This window comes from Pieris brassicae, chromosome 12, assembly GCF_905147105.1.
Source record: "Pieris brassicae chromosome 12, ilPieBrab1.1, whole genome shotgun sequence".
Taxonomy (NCBI): domain Eukaryota; kingdom Metazoa; phylum Arthropoda; class Insecta; order Lepidoptera; family Pieridae; genus Pieris; species Pieris brassicae.
Window position 1 is genome coordinate 687,597 of NC_059676.1, and position 17,273 is coordinate 704,869.

The following is a 17,273-nucleotide window of genomic DNA, read 5'->3' on the forward strand; positions in this document are numbered from 1 at the left end:
ACTTCCGTAAAAAGCAGGTTATTGTTTGTTATGTGTATATAATATCCAAGGACGCTTGCTAAATATTATAAATGTAAGTAAGAAAAAAAATTTTCGGAAACTGAAAGTCCTTTTTGTTTTGAAACTAATCCAATTCAAACAAACCCAGTTTTGTAAATTTTGATATAGATTTTTGTGATGTTTAATATTATGATGTTAAAGAACATTATGTTAGTTTCAAAAGCGTATTGGCTGGTGTCGTAAATAACAAATGAAGCTATTGAAGTGCAAGCCTGTTATCTCACTTAATAACATCATGAAAACAAGAATTTTATAATTCTTGTTTGCAAGTGTAGATAATAAAAACTACAAAACAAGGAAAACTGAATCAGCGCAGTAAATTAAATCATCAAGCAATAATTGTTTAGGTAGATACTTAGTTCATGGAGTTTTAATTGTTCGAGCAATTACTATTTGATCTTTGTGAAATAAAGTAAGATGAAACTATAAAATATTCCAGTCTAAAGATAATAAAGATCACTACGATTCTGTTGAGTCTATAAATCAAATAAAAAATAGCCTTTCTTTGAGTACTAGTTGGTACTCGACCTCCGACGGAGTGCAGGCCTCCACCAAATTCTTTCAATTGTCTCTGTTCCTTGCCACAATTTTCAAATTCTACCCGGCGGACACCTGGGATGTCGAATGAAAGGGATAACCCTTTCATTCGACATCCCAGGTGTCAATACTACTGGCATAAAATGTTTTATATATGTATGCTAAAAATATTTTTAAATACTTAAATAATTAAAATAATAAATAAAGGAAAGGTGTACGATGCAAGGCTGTACATTTTGCTCACTCACTGGCATTCTTAGTTTTATAAGCGTTGCGATTTCCTAAATCTTCTGAGTTTCGCCCCGAGAGTATAGACGTAGGCACTCTCTTCGACTGTTACATTGCATTCATTCATCATAAAGCATTTAACATTTCATTATTTCGCTTATATTCTATTGTTTTACGCGAGTGGTTGATATAGAGTAAAACAAAAATCTTTTAGATAGGTAACTAATGCACCCCGATGAACCAGGAATCGTATAAAAGGAATAAATGAAACAATCTGAATTATCAAAGATAATAGAACCATTACTACAATGAATATAATTTATATTACTTAACGTCACGATTGTCGTGTTCTTCATAATTTAACATCAGTATAATATAAAATTGCGTGTGTTAACTGTTTTAAATTACTGTTATATTAAATGATTCAATTGGTCATGTTATTTTAAATGTAAGTCAAAAAATATTCCATACTGCACGCAAATCAAGGTTCACAGATTATTGAATCAGCTAGAATAAGAGCACTAAAGAGGTTTACCTCTGGCGAATAACACGCGCCTTTTAAAATAGCAGATCGATTTAAAATGTAAAACGCGCGAGAAAATATTTTGTGTGTGTCATAAAAATGGAAGACGTGGAAGGTGGTTCAGATGGGGCAAGTGGAAAACAATTTTCTATCTGTTTGCTAATAAGGACTATTTATCATGTTATTTATTTTCTCGGAGACAATGTGGTGGCCTGCTGGGCTCTAATGATTTGGTACAATGTAGGAGACCAAGACCTTGACAATAATGCGATATACAACCTTAAATATTTGGGACCAGCATTCTTTACGAATTGGAATTTTGTAAGTATAATTTATATATGTGTATTTGTAAACGTAAAAGTGATAAAGTGTTTTATCCCCCTAAATTGTAATGGTATTTAAAGGACTATTAAGTCAATTTTAAATAAAGTTATTGTTATTTATGATTAATTTTAACAAATATTTGAAACGTGGCAAACATAAGTTATTTTATGAAGGTTGACTACTATGCATTAAATATTGTGTTACGAACGTAATTTAATATATACCAAGTACAATGCGACGGTTTTGTGTTTTGTGATTAATAATATGATTGTGTGTGTTTTTGGCAGAAGTAAAAATTATATGTTTTGAAATCAATCAACAAACAATTTATGATTTTTGGTCTTTGACGTATTAACTTTTTTTTTATGATTAAAACGGTTTCAATAATATGAATACGTTTTTATTAGTCACGTTTTTAGCGACAATTTTAAAGTATGTTATTAACACAAATTAAGTGTCTGTTAAATTTAAGTTCAGCACGATAAGCCAGAATTATTTACAGTAAAAACATCCATTCAAGGCTTCAAATAGGGACTTAATGCTAATAATGCTATTCATAGAAACTTTAATTACACAATTAAGACCAATTTTATCTTCTAATCGTAAATAATATAGTTTTTGTTCCGGTTATAGTTTAATTTATAAGTTATATTTAATCATAAGTAACAACTATTAATATTACACCGCGGAATGTCGATAAATATCAACGCCATTTACAGAATTTAATTTAATGTAATACATAATAACAATGGATTTAGAAACTGCGTGTGATAAAAAAAAGACTCACAAAGGTTTTCTTGTAGGCTTTTATTCTGTACTGTGTATCATTTATACATTTTATTGTCGTTAATAATCGCGGTACATCAGCTCTATTCCAAATTGGAATTACGTAGTGACGTTTTACTCTGTTATTTTTACTTTAGCTTAAATATTATATATTACTACCTAACCTGGCAAATGTCGTTTTGCCATGTACCAGAAAACATTTTTTTAGTTCAATAAAAAATAGCCTATCTAATATAATAAAAATAGGGGTTGATCGTAGAGGGGTGACAATTAACGGTAGTACGTATTTTTGTATCCTGTAAAATAAATGTCTGAAAAATAATTTTTTATTAATAATTAAAAAAAAATATCACTTTGGTGCTTGAAGGATGGATAGTAGCTGATTCTCAGACTTTTCGGAGGAGTATGGGAACAAACATTGTGACACGAGAATTTTATACATATAGAGGAACAAAAATATTTATTATTAAGTAAAAATATACTAACCGCTACTAAAAACGTTTTATTTTTATCTTTGTCTCGATTAACTTGTTATTCGAATACGATTTTTTGGGTCAAAATAAGGTTCTAATAATGCGTAAATTAAACTACAACTATTTTGAAAAAAAAATCCAACGATAATGAAGAAACATCTCAGAAACAATATCTAAGACTAAATAAGTATCGCAGTACAGCGAGAAAATGCTAGCATAGGTTTATAGCTAGATACACTGCCATAGGGAATAAACTTGCGAAATGATACTTCTTTTGGAGCGTTAGGGAAAAATTATGAGAGTAACTTTTTACGATGCGCGCGCACACCTTTAAACTTTATTTAACTAGATACTGCGTTATAAAAAAAACTTTATTAAAGAGAATAAGAATTTATTAAATACTTTTTTTTCTTTTGTTAGTGTCTTTTTTTCTACAAATGTAGAATAAAGCGAAAGATAAAAAAATTAAAAAGATTTTTATTAAAAAAAATGTATTTTCTATATATTTAATTTTTTATTATTATTACTATGTAAGTCAAGAATATTAGACCTAATGGATTGTGTGGAAAATAAATATTAAAACTATTATATCTACCATAAAGCATATTTGTAAATTATAATTTCAAATTAAAGTTTAATAGTACTTTGGCCTTGTACATAATCTCTACCGCTTGTTATTAGGTATATAATATTAAGGTATAAATAACGTTAAAAGAAACGACTTTGGGAGCTTCGTTTTTATGTGGTGTGCACCAAGGTTGTAAATTACATCGAATTTTTATATATATATATATATTTTTCCAGATCTCAAGAACAAATTAGTACAATGTATATTAAGAATTAACATTGAAATTTAAATTACCCGATGTAAGTATTAAATTTAAAGTCTGTTTAACGTTTTCTCATGCCAAAGTTCTTTTTGTTGTTTTTAAATTATTCATAAAATATTTATTCAATTGTTACCGTACTATACAAACGTTTCCACACCAATTTTTGTTCAAAATATTGTTTTCTACTGAGTTTTGAAATTAATATTGAAAATGCAAGTACAAAATTCGAAAAGAACTTTTTAGTGGAGGGTTCTTTTTCGTCCTGTGTAACACATAATGTTATATATTGTTGCCGAACACCATGTTACTTGTTACTAAGTCAACCATGTCCGCGGCTCTCTTCACTAATTGGTATTAGTGTATAATGTAGATAATTGAGTCACCATTATAGATGAAGTAGATACAATGTTCCATTAAAAGTTGATGATCGAGTCTTATGTTAAAAAAAACAAATTTCAATCTATTTAAAGATATAAATAAGTATGAGATATTAAGGTGTAGATGTGGGGGATGCCGGGGTATGTTTGCCTCCGGGTGACTACCCGGATGGCTCCAAAGGAAACAATGCGATTGTGATTGACATCTTTATTTGACGTGCTTACGCGTCAATCGCTAAGTACAGACTGTCCCTCTGTGTTGTTACATTGTCCTTATAAAACTACGCACACAACTATATAGTATATATATAAATACCCCTACAAAGGCTAAGTAATCCAGGAGAACAGGCTTAGCACAGCTTAAGCGACTCAAATTCATAATTTTGTAGTGTCGATCCCGGCTGTGCACCAATGTTCTTTCTGCCTATGCGCATTTAACATTCGTTTGAGTGATGAAGGAAAACATCGTCAGGAAACCAGCATGCTTAAGTCCCACAGAAGTCGATTAGAAAAAACTAATTAAGACGAAACTAATTCAATGATCTGACACCCATATTGTAATGTAATGTTGTTTAAAAGTTAATTAAATTATTTAAAGTGTTTTACCTCGCATTTGAAGTACACTAGCTATTGTCGCCACTATATGTTAATAATATAACTTTTACTATGATTAACGTGGAATGTAGTTACGTGTTGTCTATAATGGTTAAGAAAGATAAGTCTACTTGACATAATACTGTACAATAGACAAAAATCTAAAGTCCAACATTCTCAACATCCGAATTGCTTTGTAGAGACAGATGTGACCTTGCAATTATGAATGAATCTAAAATAAAGTTCGGAAATATACATACCTACATTAGCCGTGTTTCATGTGGAACTAATTAGTTTGATAATTTTTTGTCCATTCTTTAAAAATGCTAAATATATTTAAACAGAGAGTAGAGGTTAACTTTACATGTGCTGGTAATCTAGCCGGTAAAAAACCGGATGTATCAACTTAATACTAATATAGTCTGCTATTGTATTGTTACTTCTTGTTATATGTAATTCGTATAATCTGAAATTTTATAATTTGTCTATATGCACGTATTTTTTATATTAACTATAATTTAGTTATTCTTGCTATGAAACAAATATAATAAATAACCTTAAAAATTCACTTTGTTTGATAAGTAATGGCTTATTTAGACAAATTATACTTCATTTCAGTAATTTACGAAGTCCATTGCATTTTCTCTATAATTCTTCCTACAGATAGTATTTTTATAAAATGATTTAGGGCTCATTTACACGAGCGGCACGACGGCTGCCGCCGACTAGTGCAGTAGCTCTGCCGTCGGCAGCCGTCAACGCATCGGCGGTATTTTTTTTATTGAATGGAATCTCGCTGTTGGCCTTAAGGGCCTTTACAGCTCAGCTCGGGCTGTTTTGCGAGCGTAGCTCGGCCAGAATGGCGTTTAATCCCGCGGCTAGCGCAAAGGCGTCTCCTGTGAGACTCGAACCTCGGCTTGGGCCGTCGCGGGGTGGTCAATCGCCTGAAGGGCAGGACGGAAGCGCACTGGAGTGAGCGAAGTGCAAAGTAAAGGTCTTCGCCTTCCCCGGTGAAGGCGGTTTTTTACCCTAATCTGTGTTTTTTATTATTATTATTGGCCGCGCGGGCTGCGCATCGGCGGTAGTCGTTTGCAGTTGCTTTTGTTTGTAGCATGCCATGTCCGCCATTTTGTCAGTTGACTGCAAATAGTTTAGGAATGCGTACGCGTTTTTCTAAAATGATCTCCAATGACAGCATTAATGTTGATATGCTTATTGTGGCAGTAAAGAAAAATGTTTCTATATGGAATAACAAACTACAAGAGTACAGTGATAAAACATTAAAAAACAAAGTGTGGGCGGCTGTATGTGAAAAAATGACCATCTTGTTTTTATTCATGAATATTTCTTGTGCATTTGCTCTGCCGTCGACATCGTGCCGCTCGTGTAAATAAGCCCTAAGTCATTATAAGTATAAAAATACTATATGTAGAAATGATTATACAGAAAATGCAATGGACTTCGTAAATTACTGAAGTTATATAAATTTAGTATAATTTGTGTCTTTGTTTGTTTAAAAAACATTCTTGGTTATTGTGTCCGATGTTTCATCATATATTATATAAATTTTGAGCAATTTAGAATAATATTTTGGAGTAATCCTACTAACAAATTGAAAATGTTATAATTTTACTCATTGCCCATAATTAACCAACAGGCGCTGATATTTAGCCAAAAGTAATTTACTTCCTTTTCAGCTACTAGTATTTTATGAATAGTGTTTTAAACTATAATAACAAATCCTAAGAATACCATCGCGAAAAGTTTGTGTCTTTTGCTAGAGGTGCTTGCTATAATAAACAAACAGGCGTTAAATTTTATAAGCTTCGTTTAAATTTAATTAGTATTCATACAAAGCTAATTTTTTTATAAAATCAAAGAATTGTTAGTTTCTACGGTTAACTTTTTTATATCGAAAAAACACGGTTGCTGTTGTCAAAAATAGGGTGGTGACCTGTTACCACAGGACTTCTGTATTCCTGTTCCTGTACCAGCCTCTTAAAGAGTTGGTCAGTACCTGCATTATGCAAGCAGCATTAAAATGCAATATTTTTCAATTCAAACAAATTATTTATATCATAGCAACAAATACATTTACCAGCGGCATTATAAATATAAACTGTTACTTACGTCTTTCTCGAATATGTTTTTATTGCAATTAATAACTACATTAGCATATTACCTTGACTCTAGATGCGGAGTCACAGTACACTTGAAACTTAATGTAGTGATATATCTCGACATGAATATACATAAAATGGGAGAAAAACGAACCGAAAACAGTTTTAATTATTTAAAATTCGTGTTTCATAGTATTGGTTTAAGTAACTTTGCAATTGCGTATGGGACATTTCCCCTAATTATTTATAATATAGATTTAAGTGATTATTACAATAATGAAGATTCATACGATTTATCTGTACATTTCTTGACGTTGTGTTGTATGGTAAGTGATTATTATATTATTTCTTAATAAATAAATAAAAAAAACGGCTCAAATATAAGTTTCCTCCAGCTTTGTTTTGTTCCTTTGGGACGTGGCGATATGTCGGCGTCTGATAGAGTATCGGTGACCCTAGAGCTGATGCTTTTTAACGAATAAGTATCGCAATACAGCGAGGAAATGCTGCCAGTGTTAAAGGGACCAAACTTAGTGATGTAACTTTACAAGTTATATGTATAAAACATATAACTTGTAACATATATTTATATTAAATTAGAGCAGTGTTGGCCTAGTGGCTACAGCGTATGACTCTCTATGTGCGCATTTAACATTAGCTCGAACGGTCAAAGAAAACATCGTGAGGAAACCGGTTTGCCTTAGACCCAAACAGTTGACGGCGTGCGTCAGGCACAGAAGGCTGATCACCTACTTGCCTATTAACTTAACAAATGATCATGGAATAGATACAGAAATCTGAGGCCCAGACTTAAAGAGGTCGTAGCGCCATTGTTTTATATATCAAATTATGTTAGGTATTGATGATGATTAATATTTTTTACAAAATATTATATAGCTACCGTATCAACCATAAATAATCCTTAACCATTAAAAATATTAACACCGAAATGTTAATAAAATACTTCCTTCTATGATAAGGATTAGAATAAATTCAATTCCTTATTCGGATAATTAACAAATAAGAATAATAATCACAATAGTTTGTAGAAATATGCTGCGTCCAAGTTGAATATAATTGATAATTTAAAATGAATTCTAGGCCATTCATTATCATGGATTCAGCAATATTTATTATATGTAATAAAACGTTCTTTCAAGAAAAGAGCGCAACAATTCTTAAAAAGCCGGCAGCGCACTCGTGAGTCCTCTGGCATTGAGATGGGGTATCACTTAACATCATATGAGGCTCCTGCCCGATTGCTATTGCTGTTGCTCCGCCTGTTAGGAACAAAAAAACAAAATTTCCACGTTAATCCAACATAACAATTATTAAACATTTTGTAATATCTTAACATTTGTTAGATAAATTTCAACAACCTTGAATACAAGGTAACTTTTTGTAATGCACAAAAAGATTTTCATATATTACGAATTTTATCTTATTTGAGGACCATCAAGATTGTAATTTAAAAAATCCGTAATTTGAAGAGTAAAATTCAACACAAAACACGTCTACGTGTAAAGCTTTTGGCTTTTTTATTTACTTATAAACTTTCTTTACATATAATAATAATTATAATCCAGTTGCGCTACAATCCTCTATGAGTCTTGTCCTTAGATTGCAAACATTTCTTTGATCTTTTTAATGTCATAGACAAATAGGTGATGAGACATCTGTCTGACAGACATCGATTTTTAAATTTAAGCCATGCTGTTTTCCTTCACCGTGAGACCAAGTGTTAGACATAGACACACATAGACAGAAAGTCCAACCTACGACCTCAGCGATTAATGTCGCATGCTGAAGCCTTTCAACCAACACTGCCTCTATGTTTTATTAAAATATGAGGTAATGTTACACTACGCATTACGGTCAATCGATCTTATATATTAATAAGATTTTATCGACGGTGGCAACTTAAAATATTTGGGGGCGATAAGATTGCTATTTGACTAGTATAACTTTTTGTGCAATGAAGCAACCGCTTCGCATTGAATCTACCATATATTGCTAAAAATTAAAATCTTCCGTTTCCCCCCTAAATTTGGCGGATAGCAAATAATTAGTAAGCTAAAGCAGAAAACTCTGATGCGTCACTGCTAAACCATGCTGTGTAGTATTTCGTGTAGTTAGCTATAAATCTATAGTATAAAAATGAATCGCAAAATGTGTTCGTAAGCGCATAACTCTACAACGCCTGGACCAATTGTACCAATTCTTATTTTTAAATGTTCGTTGAAGTCTACGGATGGTTTTTACGGCGAAAAAAAATTCGAATAATGGGAGTAACCCTAAAACAGCCCTTTTCTTTTTCCCATTCAAACTTTTTGTAAATAAAATGTAGACTAAATTTCAACTTTATTGTTATGTATTCAGTTCATATTAAATTACAAGCACTCACCGTTGTCTAAGCAATGTCGCGTTTCGAAACACAACAAGTTATAATATCGCGAACCCGACCAAATTGAATTGTCAAAAAATGTGAGAGCTATAGATAGTACTGCTTTTTAATTTGGTTGGCTTCGCGATATTATTTCTTTTGTTTTAGTTTCGGCATGCGACGTTTTCACGTCATTACATCTGTCAAACAAATCGCGTTAAAAAAAGGATTTAATTTTTGTTTTTTTTGAATTATTAATTTAATATTCCTATCTGAGTAAAATTATTTGAGTACATACTAATAGGAAAATACAATGAGGCACACAATTTTTAAATATTTGTCACTTTTAGGTTCCCACTATCCTTTTAGATTATTTTCCAAACAGGTTTGAACCCTAAGTTCGCCTCTTAGTTTGAAGCCCTCTAGCAGATATCCCAGTCGGGGTTTTTTAGTGGGTTACATAAGAGTGGCCAAAGTTCGCAGAAGCGAAGATACTTTGGTCACCCGAGCTGAACCTCACACATCGACCTATAATGAGAATTTTTGCGCCGACTATAAAATTGGTAGGAACAAAAAACTGCCACATTTCAAATCTTTTCGACAGAACGAAGTCTGTGGGGTCCGCTAGTTAGAGATAAAATGCTATGATAGGTGATCCCAGATTTGATTGTAGTTTAATTTAACCAACTCGTCAAAATAAAAATGTTTAATGTTAGAGACATAGCAGTGTGTCTCATGTCCCAAGGGAGTAATTTGGCTTCAACTCACACAGGTCTAAGCACCAATTGGATCCAGATTGTCCTGATACTTTGGGATCTGGTCGTGCCATATCCCACCTAGGGTACCAATACCAACGCATATGAGATGAGAAGTATCGCTGTTGCAATACACCAGGCCAACACTGGTTGCTTTTTAGCTAATCTTATTTGCTACGTAAAATATTGTATTGATTATGGACATTGGTTAAACAATCAGTTAAATAGCGTAGTTATCAGTGTCCAGTTAAAATATTTAGTTGAATATTATCAGTTAAACAAAGGGCAGTAAGATATGATTAAATTGTATTAGTGTAGGTTATTGTGTTGCCAACATTAGAAACCTCCACAAAAAAGTGTAATTTAACTTTTTTAACAACCCATAGTAAGGTTTTTATTCAATTAATTTCATTTTCTAATCGATAATGATATTTATGCTATGAACAAGAGACAAGGGCTTACTTTTAAAAACTCTGAACATATAGATAGATTTTAGGGTCGTCTTTGATATGAAATTGTATCTTGACTTTATACTAGTGTTTCGTCACGGTGACGATATCTTGGGGTCAGAATACGGCGACATGCAGAACTATTAAAAATACGTGTTCCGTACTTTGCGCAGGTGACGTAGTATGTTGTAAGCAAATATCAGATAGATTTTTATAGCACACATCTACAGCCAGTCGCCTCTTTTAAGAGACGACATCGTTTAGATATTAACCAAAATTTAATGGACACGTCAAAATTTAATATTATTTTGTAATGAAACATGTATAATAATTACACACCTGATATATAACTTTAATTTCTATTTGGTAAAACATTTTTAAATTTTTGATTAAAAAAAAGCTTTTGAAGCCTTGCGTATATATTTAAGGTTTACTATTTCGTAAGATTTTGTACCTTAAAGACCTAGTTAGTGATAGTTTAAGAGGCAAAGCGACCAATCAGTATTATAAGAAATATTATGGCTACATTATTTGTTATTAAAAAAACTATTCCTTACAAAATTCCTAAAAATAGGAATGGTATTGTAATATTTTTCATCCTGTTAAGTTACTTGTTTGATGTAGATATAAAATATTGATCTCAACAAAACTAATTAGGTGGTCGGAAAGTTTCACGCTTGAACTTTTTATTAATTTTATTATAATATGTCTAAGAATATTTTAGCAGGCGTTATGAAATGAATAGTATGTTACAACCAAATATTTCATATTAAAATTATATTAGTAATATTTTCTATTATTTTTAATGACACAGACACATTTTTAATAGGAAGTTAAACAAAAATTATTTTTCAAACGGTAACTATATACGATTTTAGTTTTGGATATTGTTTGAATGTAGGTATTGCAACACCGATGAAAATGCGTGTACCGTCTTATTAACAATAATAGTCGCCCTTTGACGTTTGGCGTCTAATAGCGTTAAGTAGCTTTAGTAATAGTTAATAATGGAAGATTTTATTTTATTTCGCGAGAATAATATATTTTATAATGTTTTGTGCTTTTTGATAACGGAAAACGAGAAATTGTTCGATCGCAGTGACGCGAGGTTGTATTGGAAAACAGTTTTTCATATATTTTCAATTTTACACCATTGCTATATTGGTTTATTTGCGAATAGTTTGCATTTAGACCAAAGTTTGGTTCCTGATATAAAATGTTTATATACATACCGTTTAGCGTATTTAACTGGATGGAATTTTGTAAGTACTTTTTTTTAATTTCTTCTAGTTTTTCTATAAAATCTAAATGTGGATAGTCTATAGGTATATAGTGGTAGCTTTTACGTTAATAGACCGCTTCTACGAAGGTAGATGTTTTTTATACACATGTATGGCATATTTTTCAAATATTATTACACAAACCAAAGATTTATCTTAAAAAGGTTTATTTTTATAATAGTCTGATTCAATGGTTAAGCTTATTATAATTAATGTTAGTAATTAATTTGTTGTTAATTAATTGGTAAGTGTTTATCATGCTATTATTACGTGATGAATTAATTTGCGATATTTGACATAATTTTTTTAATATTGCGTCCGCTTTCTTGTTATATAATCTTACTAATAAATTCTATTGTAGGGTGAGAAAGCTTTTTTAAATATCCTATATATGTCATTGTAAAAACTCATTTTGTGTATGTTACATATATAAGTTTACATGTATTATTGAGAACAGAACTATGGCAATGTTTAACTCCCAATCTTGAGTCACAATAAAAAAATATCTTTTTTTTATTATTAAATTAATATTTCTTTTATTAGGTGTTGATCGTCTACATCTTTCTATTAACACAAATGAACGAATATACGAGCGGTGTTTCATTCTCCTAGGAAAGGAAATAAATAAATATTCTTTAGATATAATAATAACAAAAAATGAATCCAATCCATTAGTTTTTTTAAATAGAAGTCGATTTATTGCGGCGTATTCGCGTTCTTAAAAATTGATAAAGTTGAAATTCAGGCGGTTCGAAAATTTTACTACGGAGCTGGTAAATAAAGACTTAAGAGCATAGGTATAATGCTCCTCCATTTTCTACAGTTGCGCTTTGGTGTTCTGAGTAAAAGCGAGGCAGAACATCCATGGCAAGCCCCGCGCGGAGCGGTAGTTAGTTGAACAGTTTCAAAAAAACATTGTCTTACTGGATCGTCGTATTACAGTTTGTTTTATAGGAGAAGAAATTTAGATTTCTATAGGAAATGTACATATTACTACAGGATGTACATCGAGTTTTGGCTTGATTCATAACAACGACGAAACATGGTTTCACCAGTTTGAACATGAAACGAAAAACAGTCCACTTTGCTAGGACAAATAACAAAATGGAGTTAGTACGTAAGCAACGGCGTGGAAGTCTAGATTCCGATTTCTGCCATTCAAGACCTGTATTAGAATTACTAAATCATCCTCCATATACACCGGACATAGCTTCTAGTTATTTCTATCAATTTCTGCAGTTAATTGAGCATCTCGGGGCCTAATCTTGATCCCAACTGAACAAATGGCAGATCAACTGCCTTGGTTGGTAGTTTTGTGATTGGTCCAGTCTTTCTTCTATATAATTCTTAGTATAAATCGAAATATATTCTCGACATTAATGTCTGTCGATTACGGTGTGATTTATATGATTATATTCCCTATGTTGTTAAAAGAGAAATATGTATACAAAGTTTCCTTAAACAAGTACTTTCTCGTAAGGATACATTACTTGAATAAAATTTGCTGAAATACACTTTTCTAAAACTTTTATGTTCGCACTTTCGGGCGTTAGACGCCAGTCCAAAACTCATGGCGGTCACGTGCCGGAATATGGTGTTGAAATTTATCAGTCGTGATAACACACGTAGTCAGCCCTTTGACCGAGTCGTTGGCCTTAATGATAACTTGTTCCGCTTATTACCTAAACGTAGGCGGTCATTAACAGCTGTTTAATCTTACTCCACTAATCCGGGAGTTTTATATCTTTATTAGCTAGTAATTGGAAATGCCGTTTCCTCATCGTGCTGTACTCTGCTCTCACTCATTTATACTACATTATTTGCTTACTACAGTATTGCCGTCCTTAGCTTCGTTAATTGCGTGAATTTAGTTATTTAGTAAAGTCAGTCAAATTTTTGAAGTTATGTCTTTTGGCACCTTAGGGAAAAATTATGAGAGTAAATTTTTATGATGCGCGCTCACACCGTCGCAAAAACCGACAACCTGAAGTCAGCATAGTCATCTTTTTAAAATAAAAAATGTCAATTTCTTTAATTATGTAGAAATATTTTTTGTGATATTTAAATAAACTTTATTTAAGGAGATAATGCGTTACAATACAACTTTCAATGAATGATATACCTGTTTTTTATTGTTAGTGTCGTTTGTTCTACAAACGTAGAATAAGGCGAAAGATAAATAAGTTAAATAGATTTTTATCTTGTTACGCCAAAGAAGTATAACTTTTGATGCGTGTATATAATTGTTCTGTTGGATCGTTCTTAAAATCTATAGTTATAATTATTATCTAGATTTGAACGATTATAATTATTCGATTTAAGCAGGAAATACACCCTAGATGTCTTTGTGATGTATCTTGTTTATACTAGGTAACTGCTAAACCTAAACCTAAAATTGTACCATTTTGCGTCAAATCGTTGTTTTTTGTCACCCTATAATTCGGAGGCACGGGGATTTCACGTGTTCGATAAGAGTTCAAATGTTATCAAATAGACTTTACGTCTAGGGTCTGTCTATAGTTTGTAGTATTTGTTATTAGTTTTATACATGCATTATGTTTGGGGAACCTTTGTTCTAATCTTGGAAAAAGTAAAAGATCTTTACGGCCTACTTGTCTGTTGTTAACCACAAATTGGATCAGAAATATTAAGAAATTCTGCTTCTGGTATAAAATGTGTGGAGAAAAACTAACATAGTATTTTGTTCACAGTCGTTTCAAACAATATTCCTCGGTCTATCCCTGCTCTATGATTTTCTGGAGTGGGCTGGCAAACACAATGGTAACCTGGGTACAAAAATTCACTACTGGCGTGATGTCCTGTTCTGTGGGTGTGTGCTGCCCTTCACATTGGTATGTTTTGTGGTATTTTAACCGTAACAAAATAATTATAGTAACAGGTTGCCTAGAAAGAAATAGTTAAAACAAACCGTAAATGACGGTAGTTAAGTTCGGTGGCTGTTGTTGTAGATATTATGTTAAATTAACCACTTTGTTTGAAGCTGAGTGTCAACTGGCTTGTATTGTTTAAAACATAAGCTTACAACTAAGATAAAATTGGTGGTAGTGTATTATTGAAGAGTTCTTAAATCACTTACGCTATATGACATTATCGGAAACGAGAATTTTAAATTTATGAGTGTGGTAAGAACTAAAGAGCTCATTTTGGCTTCAACTGTTCTATATTTGCTTAGGTTTTGTTTGTCTAAATATTTACTAAAATATATGTAATTTAACTAATGGTAGGGTTACATAACTTGGTTAATCTAAATTACTATTTTAAATTTAAATTCTTATCATTAAATATTTACTATATGAATGCATAATTAAGTTAGCTCGACCATAAAAAAATAAGCAGTGGCGCTACAACTTTTTAGGTTAAGGACTCAGATTTTTGTATTTGTTACATGACATTTGTCAATATAATAGGCAAGTGGGTGATAAGCCTCCTGTGCTTGACACACACCGTCTACTTTTTAGTTCTAAGACAAGCCGGACTCCTCCTTCAGTGCTCGAGTGAATGTCAATTGCGGACATAGAATGACACTCCATTGGTGCACAGCCGGGATCGAACCTACGACGTCAGGGATGAGAGTCGCACGCTAAAGCCGGCCTAACTAAAAAGCCTAGCCCAACACGGCTCTTGAAACTTTAAATAGTTTATATTATTATTATATTATAAGTTTACATAACACAGTTCGTCTCATCAATGTTCTGGACGGTCTACGCCATTGACCGTGAGCTGGTCTTTCCGAAGATCTACGATGATGTGATCCCCTGGTGGTTCAACCACTGCGTCCACACTAATATTCTGGTGGTGCTCGCGTTAGAGACGCTGCTGCAGCCCAGAAGAAAACCTACTGATGAGAAGGTGGAAGTCACAATATATTGGAGCGTGGCTCTTATGTACGCTGTTGTGTAAGTAGATCATTACACCCGAGATCTAGATTTCTAAAATGTCCTCCTTCTCCAAGAGTATGAAACTTTTAATCCAAGTTAATAAATCATACAAACCACTAAAAATACCAAAAAATTCCAGATACTACACTATATACTTTACGACACATCGGTGGTTGTACCAAGTATTCGGTGTGATGACATGGTGGCAAGTCTGTCTTTACCAGCTTTGGATATGGGGGTCATCGTTCGTCTTCTACAAACTTCAATTCCCAATCAATAGACTCATTCACGGGGATGAGAGTCAAGAGATACCGGAGGCTAATGGAGAGACAAAAACAGGTGAACAAGTAATGAGCCCAAAAGAACAAAGCGGAAAATTGATAACGGATTTGAAGACTCCACCGTTTTCCACGAGGTCTTGGAGTGTGAAGTTTAAGAATATAAGGAACCAATTCGAGAGTTCACGACTATGATATTGGAATACTATTCATACGGTGTGTATTAAGGCAAGTTCTTAAGCATACACCTAAAAGCTACCGCGGAGAACTACTCCGCTGCACGAAAACTAGACGATGTAATTATTTTAAAGTCAAAACTTATTCTGTATATAGAAAATTTTGCTACAGGCCCTGTTATTTCCGTGTCTCTTTGTGATCGAAGAAATTGCTATGATAGTTCTATTTATTGAATGGCAATTAAAACAGAGAAAAGAGCGTACCAATTCTTAAAATATCGACGCACTCGCGAGCCCTCTGGCACAGTGTCAATCGGCGGCGGTGTGAATAAACATCGGCGCTGCCGGATTGCATCCTGTTCTAAAAAATATAGAAATTGTGATAGAAAAATGCGCCAATTGTTTATTTTTGTATTGTTTATTATTTTAGTTTATAGTCCTTCTATTTAAAAAATGTAAATCTGTTTCATTTAGACTACTCGCTTTTTCCCTGTTCTCCGTCTAATTGTATTTACGTTGTACTGAAAAGAAATATAAATATTTTACTTAAAAGTTTAAGCAAATAAACAGTTTTTTATGAATAAAACGTGGGTGTGGGTACGAACACAATGTCATATAAATACAATGTACCAAGTCCAATTTTGTTAATTTTGATTAGAGGAGTATACTTTTTTGAAAATATATTTATCTTAAGTAAAATAATAATATATTTAATGAAATAAATGGCCATTTAGTCAATGCCGAATATTCTATTAAAATATTAATTCAAGAAAAGACGCAAACCTATTGAGATATTTTTTTGTATTTTATTAAATTTGTATTATTTAATAGTCGGCCAAATATTTTATATTACCATTGAAGTTTATATTACCATCATAATATAGTTTTTTTAAATAATTCATTTAATAATTAGTTTTATATAAATTACATAAATGATACCAGAGTTAGGACACCATTACATTATTATAATTAGTAATATGTGTTACGTGTAACGTTTTATGTGTTTGTAGAAATGTGGTGATAGAAGTACATAAATTTTATGTTATTTTGGTGTGTTTTCTTCCCCAATTTCAAGTCTCTTAAGTGTGATTCATACAATGGTAATCGAATTTTAGGTAAGTTTCTAATTTTCAACATTAAATGTGTTTGTTTCTAGGCATCAAACTCAAATAAAATACGACATTTTTCAAGATTTTATCAT

At 32.2% G+C, this 17,273-nt stretch overlaps 1 protein-coding gene across 2 annotated transcripts; it reads left to right on the forward strand.

The window, feature by feature from the left end:
- Nucleotides 1–1,269: 1,269 nt before the first annotated feature.
- LOC123716980 (androgen-dependent TFPI-regulating protein-like) lies at nt 1,270–17,120 on the forward strand. 2 transcript variants are annotated; one of them, XM_045672736.1, is made up of 4 exons: nt 1,270–1,669; nt 14,431–14,571; nt 15,416–15,636; nt 15,758–17,120. In XM_045672736.1, exons 1-4 carry the CDS (start codon nt 1,448–1,450, stop codon nt 16,089–16,091), a joined length of 918 nt encoding a protein of 305 aa, XP_045528692.1. In that variant the 5' UTR covers nt 1,270–1,447; the 3' UTR covers nt 16,092–17,120. The 2 variants fall into 2 exon arrangements, with proteins under 2 accessions (XP_045528692.1, XP_045528691.1); XM_045672735.1 differs by lacking the exon at nt 1,270–1,669 and adding an exon at nt 11,402–11,701.
- The last annotated feature ends 153 nt before the right edge of the window (nt 17,121–17,273 follow it).

Coding starts and splice junctions, on each gene's coding strand:
- LOC123716980 (XM_045672735.1), top strand. CDS start 11,447: ATGGAAGATTTTATTTTATTTCGCGAGAATAATATATTTTATAATGTT. Junction 11,702..14,430: donor ATTTAACTGGATGGAATTTT/GTAAGTACTTTT, acceptor TTTTGTTCACAG/TCGTTTCAAACAATATTCCT. Junction 15,637..15,757: donor GCTCTTATGTACGCTGTTGT/GTAAGTAGATCA, acceptor AAAAAATTCCAG/ATACTACACTATATACTTTA.